At 55.8% G+C, this 19,068-nt stretch overlaps 1 protein-coding gene across 3 annotated transcripts in view; it reads left to right on the top strand.

Moving 5' to 3' along the window:
• Nucleotides 1–19,068, top strand: part of LOC122384199 (cytokine receptor-like) — a 39,509-nt gene that overhangs the window by 13,354 nt on the left and 7,087 nt on the right. For all 3 annotated transcript variants that reach the window (XM_043371310.1, XM_043371307.1, XM_043371308.1), the window contains exons 3-6: nt 7,153–7,334; nt 7,915–8,044; nt 8,787–8,928; nt 12,595–12,776. In XM_043371310.1, coding sequence (XP_043227245.1) covers nt 7,153–7,334; nt 7,915–8,044; nt 8,787–8,928; nt 12,595–12,776 — 636 coding nt within the window. The remainder of the gene's footprint in view (nt 1–7,152; nt 7,335–7,914; nt 8,045–8,786; nt 8,929–12,594; nt 12,777–19,068) is intronic.

A 19,068-nucleotide genomic window follows, 5' to 3' on the forward strand; every position in this document is an offset into this window, starting at 1 on the left:
CGTGTGAAGTCAACTTAACTCTCGCCGGCACAGGCCATTTTGCGTCCTTCGACGGCACAAGGGGGGGGGGGGGGGTTGGTACGACCCTCCCTCGCGTTTGGCCCCTGATCGAGCTAGAGCCTCGCGGAAAAAACGAGCGTATTGCCCGTTACGAGAGGAAGCCGATGATGCCCAATTTAAGGTCCTAGATCATCGGGTGACCTTCCAGGTCAGGTCAATGACCCGAAAACCGGGAAAATCGGGACCTGTTAGAAAGTCGTAAATTGTGGCTGCTATGTGGTTTTCCGGGGTGCTGATCACGAATATCGTATTAGTTTTGATCAGAGATGATGTCTTTAAGCATTTAAACCAGGTCGGGTCAGGTCAGGTCAGGTCAACCGGTAGGGGTTGTGACGGGTATTCGTAATACGTGTCAACCGCCTCTGACAGCTTCGTAACATGTTACGAAGGCGCCAAAACTACTTCGTAAATGTTCAAATGGTTGCTAAATTAGAATTCAGCTCCAAAAACTAGCCTTGAAACATGTAAAACTCGAAAAAGCGAACCGAGGTCACCCGAGGTCACCAAAGGTCAATGACCTGACCTGCTGACCTTCAGGTGACCTTGACACCCATCCTAATGTAATGTAAGGTATGGGAGCAACATCAAATCACATGTTTGAACGGTTGAAACCACGAAAAGCTTGCAAACGCGCGGCTAATGCGAGCCGACATACGCCGAATCGCGATTTCGGCCAAACATGGTCACGGAAAATAGGTCACAGGTCAAAGGTCATTGGGTTCAGGGTCATGAAATTTTCAGGGTAGTGTAAAATTGATCAATGCGAGGGTACTGAAAGTTTCGTCGCGATCGGCCGCTTTTTACGCGAGTTATCCGCGAAAAACCTTAGGGGGGCTGCATCAACCCCCCACTCTGTGCCGGCGAGGGTTAAGGTGTTAACCTCGGGTCAAGGTCAGGTCGGAGCCCCTCAGGTCACGAAAATGGTTGAAGGAGGTCATATCGCATATCATTCGATTCGGCAGGTCTTCCTGAGTCCAATGGTGGCTTTCCCGACTCTCTAGCTCCATCTGATCAGGAGTTATTGACGAAAAACCTACATGGCCTTAGTGACGTCATAAATGACGTCACGCAAAGTCAACAATGCTAAAGTCAAGCACTGGACCTTGCAAGGAGTGCATGAAACCATTCCCGGTGCCCGAATAGCAGCTCCCAATTTCCCTTGTTGACTTAAAGTGGTGCTAGATCCTGTATTATACTCAATTATGACGTCATAACTTAACAGATTTACGTCATATATTTAGTGCTTGACATCCAAATGATAGCTTACATATGACAGAGAAGGTATGCAAAGTTTTATGAAGTTTGCTTCACTAGTTGTGGAATAACAAGCAAAAAACTTTTGCGGAAAGGCCGCTGGCCTCTCGCTGGAGCGTTTCCGACCAGTGTGCGCCGGTGGTGGTGCCGGGTCGGATCCCGTACCACACGGGCCACGGCGGCGGTGCACGCCCTTGGCCGCGAGTCCGAGCGACCCCACTCCCACCGCGCGCGTGGCTGTTGAGCATCAATAGCTAGGGTTGTTCGAAATTTCGTGCCAGAGGACATGAAATGTCTGGTGCTCAAAACCGCAGCGGCGGACTGTTACTTGAAGGAGCTTATTTGTGGTTGGAGGGAATAATACGGAACGGGTTTTATTGTCATGAGACATTTTGTTCGGAAAGGTAGGAAACTTTCACTCCATTTTTAACAAGGAAACATTTTATCGGATTATTTATCTAATCTATAGCGCTGCATGACCGAGGTTAGTACAATAACATGTTAAGCCTGTGTAACTGATCTGTATTTGCTTGGGCGGGTCGACAAGTCAGGTGGCCGCTGGCAATCACCTGTCCCTCGGCACCGGTAGGGTTTTCAGTCGCCATATGCGCCTCTGCGCTGGCGGGGTCTTCGGTAATCAGCTACCCCCTCCCCGTACCAGCAAGCTGCATGGAAGGGTTAATGAGCGACAGACGACGCCGCTGGCTGGTATTCGATCCTCGCCTTAAGCCATGGTGAATCACCAAGGTTCACCTCTGCTGCACCGACAGTTGGTTTGGTCGGAATTCTACCAGTATGATTTCCTTGGGTCGCCATGTTTTGGTCGAATTCTGGATGTGCCTTCGTGTGGCGCGTTGTTTTCGATGCGTCATGCGGCCGTGGCTCCTGAAGTGGCGGTACATTGCCAGTCATGAGGCGGCGGGTGTGCTGGCGGCGGGGTGCGGGCCGGTCACCGCCACCGTCTCGGCAGCGGCGGGTGGGGCCGACCCTCCGGTCAGCCACCGACCCCAATCGCGGCCCGATGCAGCGCTGAGCACCGGTAAATCAGCCGGCCGACGCCACTTACCCGGCTCTCCGACCATCAGTTTATTAGTGTTCCTCGAAACTCTCTGACGGGAATCCGGACCCGGTAGAATTTATTTTCATACGCCTCGTACGTGCAGTAACCATAAATTCCAGTGATAGTCGCCTGCACAGTTTCATTAAATCACCTTTTCACAGAGTTAATCGCGTATAATAACAGAGGGAATGGCGTCCATGGAGGCCGGCGTGCCTGCATTGTTAGTCAGTGACTGGACCGGCCGGTGGAGGGAGGCAGGGCACAGTGCACCCGGCGAAACGTGCACGGTGCACACACCGGTGTCCTGTCGGGCTGCCCCCGCTTCTTGGCAGAGCGGGCCCGTCCTCAGTACCGGCATGGGGTCCGACGCGACCCCGCCCGACGGCGGTCAATACAGGCGCCCGGCGACCGACCGACACCCGGGACCGGGGCAGGCCATGGCCGCGGCCACAGGCATTGATCGGGCCGGCCGGCCGGCTGACTGGCCGAGCGGGTGGGCAGCGGCTGTCGTCTCCGACGGCAGCGCCAGAGCTGCGCGGACTGGCATTCCCAGCACCACTGGCCACAGCTGGAGCGTGAGCGCTCACCAGCCGTCAGACGGTATTCTTATTTGCTAATGAGACTCGCAAATGTATGAATTTCGTGCAAGCGTAGTCCTATTGTCATGGGTGAGTTGCACCGGCCAAATTAGACCCAGTTTCTGGAATGATTCAATGAATGAATGGCGGCTTTTGTTGTAAGTGTGAATGTGTTGGCACGAGTTGTGAGTTGTCTGACCAGACGAGCAGACGTTCGGACCTGTTGATCGTGCTTCCGTCAGCCGGACGCCGGTAGCTGGCTGTCTGCTGAGTGCGCCGTTCTAGAGGCACTCGCTCGGTCTGCAGGGGAGGCCGAGTGGGTAACCACTCGCAGCCCGGTGTGTGTACTCAGTGGGCGGAGGATGACTGGCCGTCCGCGGCGCGGCCGAGTCCCGCGCCGGCCGCGCCGGCCGGGCAGGTGTCGGCCGTGTGTGAGGCGGACGGTTTCCGCCTCCGCGCGCGGCCGGCTCAGCCGCGGCTGGCGGCGGCGGCTGCCCGCTCCGCTGACCCGGCCCGGCTCACCGCACGTCAGCCGCGCCGCCGGCACTCTCATTTAATTGCAATTTATGGCCGGATAAATTTGGTGCGGCTGGGGTGCGCAGGAGTCGGCGTCGGCGCTGCACCGCCGTCCGATCGGGTCGAGGTCATGCGGATCGCTGCAGAGGCCGGCAGAAGGCGCCGGAGGAGAGCGGACGAGAGGCTCGGCTGGGCGGGACGCTGCTGCGCCGTGTACTACACCCTTCTGCGCCGCTCGCCGCTCACCCCCGGCCACTGACCCCAACTGTCGGATCAGTCATCTCAACTGGCGGAATTTTATTGGATTATTCGGCAATGGGCGTTGAAACGCAGCTTTCGAATCATACGTATTGGACATTAAAATGCACACTCGGCTTTAACGTTGCGCAGTATTTCATCTTATCTGTTAGGACTTAAGCCTATATGACGAATTGAAGAGAAGCGAAACGCCTGTGCATCACATGCCAGAAGTCCGCTCCGTGTCCATTGCTGTATTGAACAGTGCCAGTTGAAAAGGAACCACTGTGAGACACTGGTCTGCAGTCTACTCATCAGTCTGACTCGGGCGATGCTGCGCTCCGTCTTGTGCAAGATAGCACGGCGTGGGGCCAGCTCCAGCTCCAAGCTCCGGCCACGGACAGGACGCCGGGGTGCAGTGGTGGGGTCACTCCGGATATGCGATACGGACACCGACCGGCTGTACTGCTGACCGCGGCGCCAGGTCGGCGGACCGCGGAGGCGCAGAGATAGCGCCCCGACGTCCGGTGGCCGGCCCCCGTATCCTGCCTGGAGCGCCGCTGCCGTGGGGTGCCGGCCGGGGGCCAGAATGGCCGCGGTACCCGGCACGGACGGCTGAGGAGCACGTGGGTGGGGCGAAGCTCTCAAAGGCAGCACCGACTGCACAGTGGTGAAACGGACCTATGGAATTGCTATGTAGGTCCCGGTCCTTGACTCGCTCAAAGACCAAACATTATCAGGAAAAGTCATGCAGCTGTACGAAATGCTTGCTCGGTATTGTGTTCATTCTTCAGCATGCATATTCCATTGCGATTGTTGGCATTTGCGAGAACTGCAAGACATGCGTTCCACCCAGCTGCGCGCGTTCAATCCTCATGCCAAGTCCTCCCACGTATCTGTCAATTTTCCGTAGGGCGTCGACTGCGAGAAGACGGTGCGAACTGTTTTGCATGACAATTCAATAAATGTTTGCCCAGCATCGATGTACTACTGAATGCCAACTCGCATTGGTATAAGCAGAAATAGAATAGCTGATGTCCCGTGAAACTGCGATATGCGCAGAAGGTATACGTGCTTCGATTTCCCATTCCGGTCAGCGGTTTGCACTCAACCATCGAACCATTCATCGCTGGAACATGGCAGGAAACTTGAGCGGTCACAAGGGAACAAGCTGTATGGATCGAGAACCCCATTGTCACGCTCACGATAGTCCTCGTGTTAAGGGAGTTGCAGACATGAGGTTACCTTGTTTTGGCTCTGAATTGGCCGCACTTACGGAGCTCACATTTTTGCTTGCCTGTTTGCGTGTTGCTCGTAAAATTGGCCCGATTCCTAGCGGGTTCGCGGAGAATCGTGAGCGGCCAGGGTTTATTGGTAGCCCGGAGCGGCTCGGTCGTGTAGCCGGGGACCGATCGCCACAGCTGATATTGACGGTGACTGACCCGTGTTTTCGAACGCGAACATTGTTTAGCTTTTGATGTTCAATGAACGCATGTAGAGTCTCAAGTCAACAGTTGTAAGACAGTCTGGGCCAATGTGCATCTATCGGGTATCACCTAATGCTGGCGGGGTCTCGCCCGCCTGAAGCCGGGGTCCCTGCGGACCGCGCTGTTTTGTCCGCCGTGCTGTGTTGTCCGCCCCGGTCCACCTTGCTTTGTTTGTGCCGGAGCCGTCCCCGTTTCACGTTCAGCCCGGCCTGCGACGCGGCACTGCACCGCAGCCGGTCCGGGCGGTGCCATGTTTTCCCGGTTGTACGCTGCACCGACCTTACATTGATGGATATGCACGAGACTGCAACTTCAAGCTGTGCCGGCCTCACGTTGATAGATATACACGACGTTGCAACTTCACAATACGTCAGTCTAGGAAGTTTCAAACGTTTATTTTTTATTGCAGATTGTCACATAAATTTCCGTGAGGAATACATTTCGAATAGTTAGTTTCGAAACAGGACCTCTGGACGCTGCAACGCAGGATTGAGTTTGTGACTGGACGGGGAGGGTGCTGTTACCTGTCTCAGCAATACAGATCGACACAGTCAATATGGGGAGCTTTGGGCCGGGCTAGGAGATCACACCATTCTGAAGGAGGCCTGTCCTTTTGAGTGCGCCCACCGCCTCGGGCATTGTTAGTGATAAGCTGGGAAATTAACACCGCTAATTTACGGTGACTACTGCCTATGTTGCAAAAGATTTGGTGCAACAAAAGGTTGACACCCAAATATGGCAAATCCGCAAAGTTTTCTCATTTATAAATGAAGTTGAGTTCTATTAGCCCTGTTTCCACGATGAGCTTAAATTTAATTCGCCCTAAATCTATGAGGAAATCCGGTTCATTTGTTGTGCTTGCATGTCCGATAAGAGTATAAATACTATGCAACCTTTGTTGCTTTTTGTAATAAAGCAAATAACCTGAATAGCCCTCCAAATAAGGTGGCTTTTGTACATTTTTCTCATCAAATTTTTGGTCGCATCCTGAAAGTCGCACTTAATCTTCCTAATCACTGTTCAAAAATGTATTTGTGCTCTGATGATGCCGCTATGCGAATTGTCACTTAATTTTCATTGGTCTTTTTTTCATAAGAGCATTATGCGACGGAAGGATGTAATAAGCCTTAATGATAAACACGCGTCCCTTGATGTCTAAATTCTTTATTGAGTGTTATGGCAGGCACATAAAAATTGCACAATTAGCACCGCTGGTTCGCAAGAAATGTTGATTCCCCCGTAGCGGCTCCATGATGGGCGCGCTGTTGACACTCGGCGACCGAGACTCCGCTGGCCGGTCGCAGCACCACGGTCTCTGTCTAGGTCGACCCCCTGGTGCCGTCGTCTGCCCGCGGCCCTATCAGGCTCTGTTGGGCCTCAGATAGCCCGTGTTGTCAGTCGCGAACAATCGCTCCACCCAACTTATCTCGCTATCACACTTGCCCCTGCCTCTCCATATGCTCGTTGTCGCGTGCTCTGGCAACTGAGAACGGGGCTGAGCGGCGTGCTGCCATTGAATTGAGTCGGCAGTGGCCTGCAGCCATATTGCGATTTGTTCAGGCGATTACAGCCATTGGTCATGTGGCCGTCGCAGATTTACTAGCATTGATTGAACTCGTGATTTGAGTAGGCAGGTCCAGAACATTCAACGAACCGAACGTATACACAAAGGCTCGCCATAAATGCGCCGATCCGTGGTTGCAGAAAGGCTCGTTGCTTGTTTTCGTATTGAAAGTTGAGTATGGTTTTATGCTTTTGTTAACTGCAGTGGAATTTACCGTGTGCGATTGAAAAAAGTTCATTTAATGTTTTTCGCTCTCGGAATATGGGATGCTCGTTACGAATTACTTTGTCATCTTATCTTTCCCTTCGGCCTTTCTTTACAAGCGTGACCATTGGATATCTCCATATCGCCATCCCATGACATTTCGTTAACCATACCCTTTGTCTCTTTCCGCAGCGACATATCCTAGCCAGGATATCAACGTGCGGCCCAACACGGAGTTCAGTATTACCTGCCAGATCGACCCGGCCCACCCGAAGGTGGCCGGCTACACGGCCAACGATCTCTACTTCACTCGCTCCGAGGAGCTGGCCGTCGGCGGCTTCCGACGGACGGAGGTGGCCGCAGATAACTATGAGGTGAGTTCGGGTCAGAGGAAGAGTGGGGTGTTCATGAGGGCCCGTGTCTCCACTGCCAGGCTGTGGTACCTCGTTTAGGTTGAGACGTGGTATTGTCGACGTCACGGCACGTGTCTGATGTGTCAGACGGTGAGCCTCTGGTGGTGTTTCGGTGGGGACGTGGTACGGGTGTCACTACCGACGATGTCATAGTCCGGGTCTGAAGTATCGGACGCTGAGCCTGAATCATTGGGGTTGAGAAGTACGGATACCATTACCGATGTCGTCACAGTACGGGTCCCCAATGGTAGACGGCGGCAAGGTGTCGGCTTGTTCGGCTCACAGTCTCAAATGACTGCGCCGCCATCTTTTTAGGTGACACAGTTATGCGGTGGGGTTGAAATGAAACGACGCGCACGGGCGGCCATTTTTCTTTATTTTTTTGCGCTTATGGGCTTGCTTAATATCACCAGTCCTTTTCTTTTCCTGATTCATATCCTTCTATATCCGTCTAATAAGCTGTAGGTGAGCTATTTATAAGCGTTATTCTAAAACACCGAGTACCGCGGAGGCCGACACTGACGCCTGTATTTGTCGCCAGGTGTTGAACAGTACCATGCTGCGGCTGACGGACCGGCTCGAGAGGAGAGCCCGCTACTCGTACGCGTGCCGACTGCGTCACAAGACCACTCCCACTTTGGGCATCTGCACAAACAACGTCAACATCGGCGGTGAGTTGGAAACGGAGACTGCTCCGGGACGGACATCGTCCCCTCCAGGCCACTTTCTGCTTTTCGTTTCGCCGGCAGGCTTGACTGAAGTGGAGCTGACGTTTGTGCACACACTGCACAATGATTCTGTTTTCATGGGCTCTTATGAACTTTGATCCGGTTTAACAAATTTTAGTCGTGTAGTTTTCTTTGATCTGCTTATTACATGCAAAACTTCAAAGTGGATTAGCTTTTTTCATTATCTCTTTCCTGTACTTATATTTTCGCATCATATCCGGTTATCTAATCCTCATTTACTGATACGGATCAAAAGTATCCATGGAAACGGGGCCAGTGACGTAACGTTTTGTGTCCTTCGTTGTCATGTGCGTCATGCGTATCATTTTTCGCGGGGCTTTACCTCAAAGTGAACCGTCCGGAGTGATAATTCTGCGTGGCGTTAGCAACTGTTGCATAAAGCGACGAAATTAGACGTTCAAGCACCAACGTACATTTATTACATTGCCCATTGCTAAATATTGCCATCAATCGAAGCCATGAATGTGGAATCCAAGTAGGAAATGAACAGTGAAGGACATCGCCAAAGGAAAAGTTGACCATCGTGTGACCAATGTAACCCTGTACTGAACGGTGACTGAGTGACGTCGGGCTCCAGCCGTTTGTGACGCCCGTGACCCCATCATCAGATCGGGCGGAGCTGCGCCTGCCCTGTGTCTCACGCTACCCTTTGCCTTTTTCACAGACCCTCCGCTGCCTGTGGAGGGATTCCGGTGCGTCTCACAAAATTGGCAGGCGGTCAACTGCACCTGGCGAGAGCCGTTCAACGCGATCCGCACTCGTTACGAGCCCGAGTACCGCACGATGACGCGTATCGCCCGGTACAGGTGAGTTCTATCTGCCGTCTGTACGGCGGGCGGGCGGGCGCCGCGGGCGCTGCCGGCGCGCCCGGGGCCGGAGCGGAGCCGCCAGTGGCCGGCTGCACCAGCGACCGTCATTACCTGCCGTATAACTTGACACGGCCGCCGTAAATAACGGAGCCGGCTGGAGGGCGGGGGCGGTGCTGTGCGCCTGCTCTCTGACCGGCCGGCCCGGCGGTGCACCGGCCGGCGCCCCGGGCCGCCAGCCTTGAGCTGCCACCATCCGTCACGCGGTGGCCGCCGGCCGGCCGGCCCGGCCCGGCCCGGGTCGGGCCGCCGTGACGCCGGCATGGTTGCACGCCCTGCACGTTTGTTTAAAGCCGCGCGGCTGGTGGCGCCGCCGGCTCGCGGCCCTCGCTGCGACTCCATCTCGGCCGTGGGGAGGGCAGGGTTGGCCACACATGTGCTACACGGCTCGGCCGATCGCCGCGTGGGGCGACTAGAATGACCCGTGAAGTGCCGCGGAAGGACACGGGCCCCAGGGAGGCGTGCCCTGCAGCCAGCCGGCGCTGGGAGGGTTGTGTTGCTGTCTGAGCAGATACGGCTGCTGGGGTTCCTTACCACGGCGCTCTCACCGCCCGTCAGCCGTGGTTGCCGGAACTCACGAGCAATTCGGGGTAGGGGAAGTATTCCAATGAATACATTTCTGTTGGTCTATTGCCCCTCTGACGTCTTCATTAGCTTACAACTGTAGATTGACTAGGATCGCCATTTCGCTTCAGGACTTGCATGATTTACATTTTTGCAGCTTGCTTTAATAGAATGTGTAGAAAATGTTTGAAGATCAACCGTCTTTCATGCATGTCTCCTAAACTTTAATTGGCTCTGTTCGGAATAATGCTGCTTTTGTATTGATCAACATGATTAGCATGTTAAGTCTCTTACGTTCATCAGTACAATTGTAATCTTTTATCGTCAATAATTTTTAACCAACATGAGAATTATCAGCAACTCGACCTTATCAACCAGTTGCAATTAGTTGAGTCCTGACCTTCGATGTTTTTTCGTTGCCCTCCGCTGTGCTGGTGTTCCTCGGTCGTTCTGAGAACTCGGGGCAGGTGACCGTTGCCGGTACCAACCCGTCCAGCCCCCTCGACTTGGCCGACCTCTGAGGAGGGGAGTGATTGACCCGGCCGGGAGACGGCGTCGGGACGGTGCTGTGCACCGGTGCAGTGGCGACCCGCCTCCCCTCCCCCTCCAGACCTCGGGGAGTGTCGGCCTGTAGCGGCAGGACAGGTTTTGCATGGGACATTTTTAGGGATTATATGTGACCGGTCGCCAGCGGTTGAGGCTTTACTCGGCATTGTTATTGAGCTGTGGTCAGACACGTCACCAAACACCAGTTAGGTCTCCGAGGACCTCAGAGCTGTATCTCAGGCTGCATCGGCATCTTTGTGTTGGCTGCATTTTTATTGAGTTGCACTTCCATTGTCCCCAATGGAATGCCCACCCCTCTGGGAATTTGGTAAGTGACTTCCTGGTGCTTACGTCACTGCCCAATGGTGTGTTCCGGGCCATTTGGCCTAACGTTTCGTGGCACCAACCCGGATCCTTCCGTGGCGCAAGGTGTAGGCACATTAACTGCTCCTTAACCAGATATAGCTGGGTCCTTTAGTGACACAAAGCCTGATTCTTTTGTGACACAAAGGCCGACTATGAACGTAATCCATCTTGCCTCAAAGCCTGTTAAAGAAGAACCCTGGAACGATTTTGAAGGCGGATGGAGTCAAGACTGTGTGGGCATCGTCGTTTCGAAAGTCACATCTACAGCGATCTTATATATTTGAAGTGATGACAGTGATCAGAGTACTTTGCTTTGGGGTTTTCTCAATTTTACCTTGCTTCACCTTTTTCGACCCAATTTTCGATTTTCCGTGACAATTTTCGTGAATGGTTTTCTTTGAATTTTCGACGAGAGGTTTGCACAATACAAGCGCGGTATTTTATAACATATATTTATCCTGGTGAAATTGAAAAGAATGAAACTTTTCCATTTGTTGCCTGTCGGATTCAATTACGCAGTAATGACTCAATGCTCATGCTTCATTAGGCGATAATTGTAGGCTGAATTAAACTCCAAACGTTCAAGGATGTTCTATGAAGGTCGTCAGAGATACCCCATCTGTTCTCTACGCCCTTGTGCCTGCCCTTCCGTAAAGGACCGGGTCGAGACACCCCGTGACGGAGTTCTGGACCGCTCTGGGACACAGCACCGAACCCTTTCGTGACGGGAAGCGGGGCCTTTCCATGGGTAAGCCTCGGCACCGAGATCGCCAGCAACGTCTGAACGCCGGATTTTCCCAGTAAGATGCCATCTCGGGCCGCCACGTATAAAAGTTACACCCATCATCAGATCTGTGGAAAATAATCCGTGAACTGCTCGATGCAAATCCAGCCTGAGCTCATTTCAGGGCATTGCTGCCTCAACTCCTTAGCCGGTTCTCCGTCAGAAGTTGAAGCTTATTCGGGTTAGGTCTCGACATCCTCCTTAATGACTGGAATGTCTCCCGATTTACCATCCGCTTTGGGCTTGATTCATTCGGCTGGGCCTTTTGGCCCTAATCCACCTTAGCCCATCCTGTTTGTTGCATTTGCAGTATGTTCCAACCTGTTCTTCGTTGCTATGTCTCTCTGCTGTCATTTGAGCATAGCTGGGATGCGCCGGCTACATGACACGGGCTGCGCGATGTCTGATATTCTGGCCTCCGTTCGGAGCGGCGCTGTGGCTGGCCACTTCTACCCAGGATCGGTAGACGTGCTGTGGGGCAATAGGCCGGCTCAATGGGCCAGCAGGCGGCGTCCCGGCGGCGCCTGTCGATCCGCTGACGGCCGGCCGAGCGGCGCGCACCACCGGCGCGGCGCGGTACCTGCAGCTCCGTATTGATCGCGCGGGCATCCAGCAGGCGGCGGCGGCGGCGACGACGGGGTCAGGGCCGCCGCGCGCCGACGGCCGACCGCCTCTGAGCCGCCGCGGACAAACAGAGGTGACTGGCGATCCACCCGCGTCAGAAGGTGAAGCCATTCCCAGTCAACCGCGCAGAGCAAAGCTTATCTCGGCGATCGTGTCAGTTTCTCCTCATTGTTCTCTTGTGGACAGAAGGACGTCTCCCTTATACAGCGAAACCCTTCGAGGACTTCGATATGTATGCAGCCTTCTCTATTCCTGGTGACATATATTACCAAGTCATGAGTTTGCGGCACTGCGCGACTTTTAAGGCTGACAGTCGGAGCTGGCCGCGCCCGGCGCTGTGCGGAGAGCCCGCTGGGGACGGGGATGGGGCTTCGCCAGCCGCCCCGTGCAGTGGGCCAATGCTGTGTGCTATACGCCTATACGGCTTGGTCCAGCCGGCGGGGTCCGGATAGACCTTACTGGCCGGCCAGCGGTATCTCAACCCGCCAAGCATGTAGCGGAGGGGAGAGCTAGCAAAAATGATCATGATCGTATGAGGTTTAAGTCTACTAAGCCGTTTTCGAGACTATTGAGGTGTGGTTCCTGTATGTGAATGCCTTAGAAAGACACTTAAGTTTGTTGATTTTAGGACGCGTTTTGTATTTATTCTTCCTAAATTTCTCGTAATCTCGTACCTCGTTTCTTGTTGGATGTTTGACTGTTGTCCTGTCCGTGTCTCACAGGAAGCCTTGCAACATCACCGCGATCCGGCGGCCGCTGCGGCCTGGTCAGACTCGCACCGTCTCCTGTCTCGTCAGCGAGAACAACTTCCGCTTCTCGCACGAGACGTTCCGCATGGTGATGAACGCCTACAACGAGCTCGGCAACGCCAGCAGCGACTTCGTCCTGAGCACCTACGAGATCGGTGAGTACGGAGCTGTTCGGTCCAGGTGCCCCGTGTCGCCGAGTCGCGGCACCTGTGCCTGTCTGCCGACCGCCGGCCCTCGATCATTGAGTGACAGGTGAGCAGCCGGCCGCCGAGCGACTCCACACCGCACCGGCAGACACTATGGAAAGCGCCATTGAACTGCTGTGTCATCTTGACCGGTTGCTGGAAGCGCTTCATTCTGACATGTGCACTGGGTGTCTGCTGTATAAGCACTGGGCAGGGTGGCACTGCTTCATATGCGTGATGAGACGATAACCCTCGCCGGCACCGGTCATTTTACCATCCGCGATGGGACAAGGGCGGTTACTGTCGGCCTCTTGTTTGAACCTTGTTACGGAGATGGAGCTTCGGAGTAACAGCGGGTGTGCTGTTCTCAATGAGGGGAAGCCAACGGTACTGGATTTTTAGGCCTCATGGAGACAGGTGACCTCTGGGGCTCGGGTTAAACACATGTGGCTCTCCTGATCATAGATACATAAAGTACACGAGGCTGCCATATTGAAATTGACCACAAGGCATACCGAAATGTCAAACATTCCGAGATACCTGAAACCTGACCACAGGTTGAGGTCAGCCGAATCTCCATATGCCTCTAATAATAAAAACCTGGATTGCATCTGGGACACTCATTGGAGGGTTGAATGTCATCGCTGATCCGCGCAATGATACAGGCTCTGCAAGACGATCATTGCTGAATTAAAAAGATCAGGCGTTGTTGCGGTACTGAGCTCAGCCGATGCTGCTTTTGCTGACGATTAATCGCTTGACCATATGCAGTCAGCATCTGCGTCGGTCTCTCGGACATCAGCGGCTGCGAGCCGTACCGATATGATATGACGTCTGTCAGACCTCTGACTGCGGTCCCATGCACACCTCTGACTGCTGTCGACTGCAGGTTGGTGCCCACTGCCCGAGTCCGACAGCCGACGGTCGGCCGGCGGCTGTTTGCGTTGGCCGGCGCCCGATTCGTGAGCGAATCTCAGAAGCGCTGCAGTTCCGAATTTGCCGACTCACCGCACTGAGTGGGAAAGGGGCCTTCAGTGAGGTCCGTCTGGAGAGCCCGCATGTGGAAGGCAAAGGGAGCACAGCAGCCAGCAGGCGTTAAAGTGCAGTGGCGTCCTTTGGACGGTGCCAGGGACGCAGGCCATATTAGGTTCCGGTGCGCCGGCGCCGCGGGAGGCCGCGTGCCGCCCTGAGTGGTGTTCGGTGTCTCGACCAGGGGCGGCGGTGTAGCAGATGGGTGGACCGACCCATCGGTCTCCGAGCGGGGAGAGGGGAGCTCACTTCACCTCGCATAAGAGGTGATGACTACTGAGCAGATGACTTCGTAGGTCTCAGCTATGCTATTAGCTCCAGGCACACCTTGCAGTGCAGAGCAAGAGCCAGCATGTCTCTAAGCACACAGACATTGTGTCCAAGCAAACGTGTACCGTGGCGTCCAGTACATAGGTTTCAGGAACATGTTTGAAGTGGCACTGTTGCCTAAATTGTCAAAGACATTAAGTTTACGGACCGGATCCGGGTACTTTTCTCCTGAGCATGGTTACGTTATTAACGGTGTGGGTGTGAAACTGTTCGGAAAGCCATTCAACCTTCATCAAATTCCTTGTTCCGCCGTTGTGATTGAAGGTGGGTCGGTGTCACTGGGATCGGACCGACTGCCGGCGTCGGTTACAGGGCGCATCCGCCGACACTGTTCGCGGGTCAGGCCAGGAATTCCCGTCCGACTGAGGGGGAAGGGGAACAGGGGGTGTTCTATGAAGGCAGCGCCGGCCGCCGCTGTGCCCACTCAGACTCCTGGGAGCTCTATTTCGGTCCGGCGGCCTCATGTGTACCGCGAACAAGGTGACAGCTTGCGAGGGGAATAGAGGTCGTGCTTTTGGGCCATCTCAGTGTCTGCTATACAGCCGACGTTTCATGCTTTTTGTTGTTCATATTCGCTCTTCGCCTTGAATGTCCCTTTCAGGTGCCGGACTTATTCCTCTAATTGTTTTGCGGTACATGAAGCATGAAGGAGCTTATCAGTTCCAGTGCCGGACTAACTCCTCATTCTCGTTACATTCCGCGTTTTTGAGCTGTATTGAATACGGCTTATTTCTGTCGCGGCCTGTGTTCCTGCGATCGTGCATGCAAATGTGAGGAGCTGGTTTCACACGAACATAAAACACCGCCAGTGCGGCCGGTGCTTTCATATCAAACACTGAGATCACTCAGACGGGCTGAAAGTGGAGCTGAAACGAAAGAAGCGTAAAACATCAAAATGTGATGACTAAACGTCACCACGTATCCAGTTCTTTACCGTAGGTACCGCTGCCGCCGTCGCCGCAGCCCCAGGCCCGGCGACGGTGGCGCCATGTCGTGCAGCGGCCGGCCGGCGAACCAGCCGAGATGCGGTGTCCGTTCTGGGAAGTGTTGTGCCGACTCGGCGCCGCCGCGCGCCGGCCGCCGACGCCGACGACGACGGCGCATGGCCAGCGGCGTCCGTCACCCCTCCCCCCTCCCAGCGGACCGCGGGGGGCGGGTGGGGGTCAGAACGGGGGCTCGCTGCGCGCGATGGCCGCCCGTGACGTCACGCCGAGCTGACGTCACAGTCGGCGCGAGCTGACGTCGACCAACATCCTGAGAAGAGTTCGGATGGACGGATGGAGGTAAACAGCAGCCAACTGGCAGCTTACGAAGGCATTTCAATGTAATGGACTGGAAATCTTTCATAAATCGTACTTACGCTCCATGGGGCTCAATTTCCACTTTTTTCATTTCGAAATGCCAAATGCAGGGCACTGCTATGCTTTGATGGCTGGATGGTCAATCAGTAGCAATCTTGGGATATTTTTATTTATACTCGGAGCCATTTTTCCAACCTTCTTCACGAAGGTGAACTGTTTGTGAGATCGTTATTAGCGTAGGCATTTTGCATCATGGCGAATAGGAGCCAGCCAGTCCAGTCCACTCCGAAGTCTATCTTGCAACCTATGTATATCTCAAGACGGTCTAAGCATTTGCTATCCAATGCGTGCGATGCAGTGTCTTTCGCTGTAGTGTGTCTAAGCGCCACTGTTCTGCGTGTATCCTGAGCACCACTGTGATACTGTGTGTATGTAAGGCGTATCGCCCGCGCGCTGTGGTGTCAAACCGGCGTGCCAGCCCAACACCCCGCGGACCGTGTCTCGGCTCTGCCCGGGTTGTTGGAGCCATACCTCTGCAGGGGCACGTGCCAATGTCAACAGGGCACGGCGGCCGAGGCGGAGCGGCCCGGCCGGTCGGGCCCGCGCCCCGCGGCGCCCGCGATTTGGGTGTGACGCGTGTCCGGAGGCGCCCCTCGTAAAATCTGCAGCGGTGCTCCGGCAGTGCCATTAGCCCGCTGAACGTGGTTATTAGAGTTGACGCGGCCAACTAGCGGAATAGTGGGCATTGCTGGCGTACCGGCCACTGGTGCGCGCTCAGCCAGCACAGTTAGCCGGGCACAGGCCATTGATTTTAGCGTGCAGTGACCGTGAGTCATTCAACAACTCGGCCAGTTGTGGACTATGGTTAGCGGATGTGGGTGCAGAATATGGCGGACTTCATTCATCAGGGCGCACTGCGGCACGTGGAGTCGCTCCATGGCTGACTGACTGACTGATTGACTGAGTGCGGCGCATTCTCCGGGCTCGGTGGCAGGCCGTCGGGCTACGGGCAGCCGCGGGTGCGCCGGCGGGGTCAGCATGGCCACTGGAGCTTATTGCTGTGCTGTCGCGACGCTAATGTAGCGATGATCGAGTTGCAGGTCACCCGGCCCGGGCCGACGAGCTCCCAAGTGTAAACAATGTGTGTTGCGGTTGAGCTGGCGGCCAATGGGAGGCCGGGTGATGTGGTACGGGCACTCGAGGGGCGGGGCGACAATCAGTCAGCAGTTCCACATTCTACCGCCAGGGGGGCAAGATTGTTTGTCACCCCTGTGTTTACAGCGATAAAGATATTCGGCTCCTGATGATCTCATTCGAATTGTTGATCATCATGCTGTGGTTTGTTGCATAGTTAATCCAGTTGCTTTAGATATGCTTGTCCTTAATGATTCTGCTGCAGCAAGGACGATGCGCTTCTAGTTGATCGAGATCGTAATCGCTTTATCATTTTTTTATTTTGTACCTTTGAGTCGACATGTCGAGCTCCCTTTTTGATAAGGATGTTTTCACCTTCCGATCAGGCGACTGGTTGAGATTCCAATAATTTTGAAATGTTATTTTCTGTACCGAACAGGATTCAGGCCGATTATGATGGCCGACCGCGTCACTAAGACACAAATGTCAGCTCTTCGCGCTGTCACCAGTGTCACCCAGCTGTCACCCCCCGTGACGCTACATGCCTGGGGCGCAAGCGAGCGGCTCCCATTGGCAGCTGAGGCGCCCGGTTTACACCGGGAGACCGGCGCGGCGGCGGGGCTGGCGGCGGTCGACCGGCGGCGGCCTTCCCGGCTGGTCTATTTCCAGCGGCGGTTAAACGCCCGCTGAGAGACGTCGCCGGCTGACGTCACGCCGCCGCTGGCATGACGCGCTGCCCCCCTCAGCCTCACCCCACCGGGGCCGCCCCGGAGGTGCCCCCGGGCTCTGTTCCCCCTGCGACACCCTCCGGAGCTGCGGGCTGCTGTAGGTTATTCCCGGCCCACACCGGTGTGCGTGCGGCGGAGCTGCAGGGGTTGCGGCCCGCCGCGGCGGCGCCGCTGCAGCCGCGGCCTTCCTGACGGTACTGCGGCGGTGACCGGGCGGGCGACCGAGCCAAGATGGCCGCCGCGCCTGCCTGCCTGACGCGCCGGGTCAATATCGTTGCGCCGTGCCGCCGAGAGCGCTCGGCGCCGGCGTGCACTCTGCACAGACATTCACAAAACGGGCGGCCGGGCCGCGACGGCTACTGATGGCTGATTATGTGCAGTTGGCACGGATGTAGCGTCGCCATTCATAGTGAACCGTTTGGCATTTTGTCAGGTGATACGTGAGATATGCTTCGTTTGATAAACTGCAGTCCCGAGTAACAACTGATGCGCGAGACTAAACCGCCAGAAGCCAGGGCAGTGTGGTCGTTGATTTACAAGCACTTTTTTGAATTGTGTTCTCGACTCTTCAACCTATACCTACATTCTTATGAGATTCCTGGTCAAGATTAGGCACTAGTTAGTTTGGATCTGATACAATGTCTGCAATGCCTACCATACGATCTACGACACCTGTAGTACGGCTGGGTCACCTGCCTTGTGACCTGCTGCACGGCCCTCGACATCGACCGTTCTCGGAGGGGGCGGGGGGGGGGCACTGTTGGCCCATGGCCGCGACCCGGGCGGCCCCGTGAAGCGTCTGAAACCGGTCCCAGTCGGGCCGAGCTCGGCCGGCTCCTGCTTGAGTCATCAGTTCGCGCTAGTGGTCCGGCTCGGCTCGGCTCGGCGCTGGCGACTCGGCGCTGCGCGGCGCGCGCGCGCACACTGGCCGTCGCCGCCGGCCCGTTTCGCTGAACGCCGGCTGCGGCGGTCGTTCGGCGAACGCTACTCTGGCGAGCTGCGCACGCGCGCGCAAGGCCGGCGCCAGCAGGGGCCACCTGGTGGACGATAGAGCGACTGTGCGCCCGAGAGCCGCGGCATCGGCCGCTGCATCTGCGCCGGCGTGAGCGGGTCAGCAGAAACATTTCCTGTGGGGCGCCGAAGGGATTTAATGCGATGTTGAGGAGGCATTAATGCGCCGGGGGTTATTTCAATGCCCTGGAGAGCCGATGGAGCTGATGGCGCCGCTTTCACTGACCGGACCGTCGTCACAAATGACGTCATGGCATGTCGCGGGCCGGAGGGACAAGCCGCGCACGCCAGCCGGGACACTGGCGGTGCTGGTGCGTGGGTCGCGTGCCGGCGGACTGTTGATTCGGGCTGTTGGGGTAGTGCGGGGGCTGGCGCCGGACCGGGGGGGCTGACAGAGGGCTGGCCGGGGCGTACCGCGCACGGCGCACGGCTCAGAGCGCGGCTCACAGGCCGCCGGATCAGGGGCGGCCGAACCGGTCCGGCGGATCACGTCATGCGGTCCGGCGCACACCACCGCCGCCGCCGCACCACTTTCCTGGTCGGCCGCCACAGGTGTGTTTGTGTGCTGTGCCGGCTGGTAGAGCTGGCGGCGAGTAATGCCACCAGCCGGACCGGAGCCGTAAACCGGGGGTGGGCTCAGCCGGCCGGCACCGAAATACAGGACGGGTAGATGATGATCGGTCCGCTGATTCCGGAGATACGCTTCTGACGTCTGACGTCTGTTGACTG

The sequence above is a fragment of the Amphibalanus amphitrite genome, unplaced genomic scaffold (assembly GCF_019059575.1).
Source record: "Amphibalanus amphitrite isolate SeventyFive unplaced genomic scaffold, NRLGWU_Aamphi_draft 000183F_arrow, whole genome shotgun sequence".
Classification (NCBI taxonomy): Eukaryota; Metazoa; Arthropoda; class Thecostraca; order Balanomorpha; family Balanidae; genus Amphibalanus; species Amphibalanus amphitrite.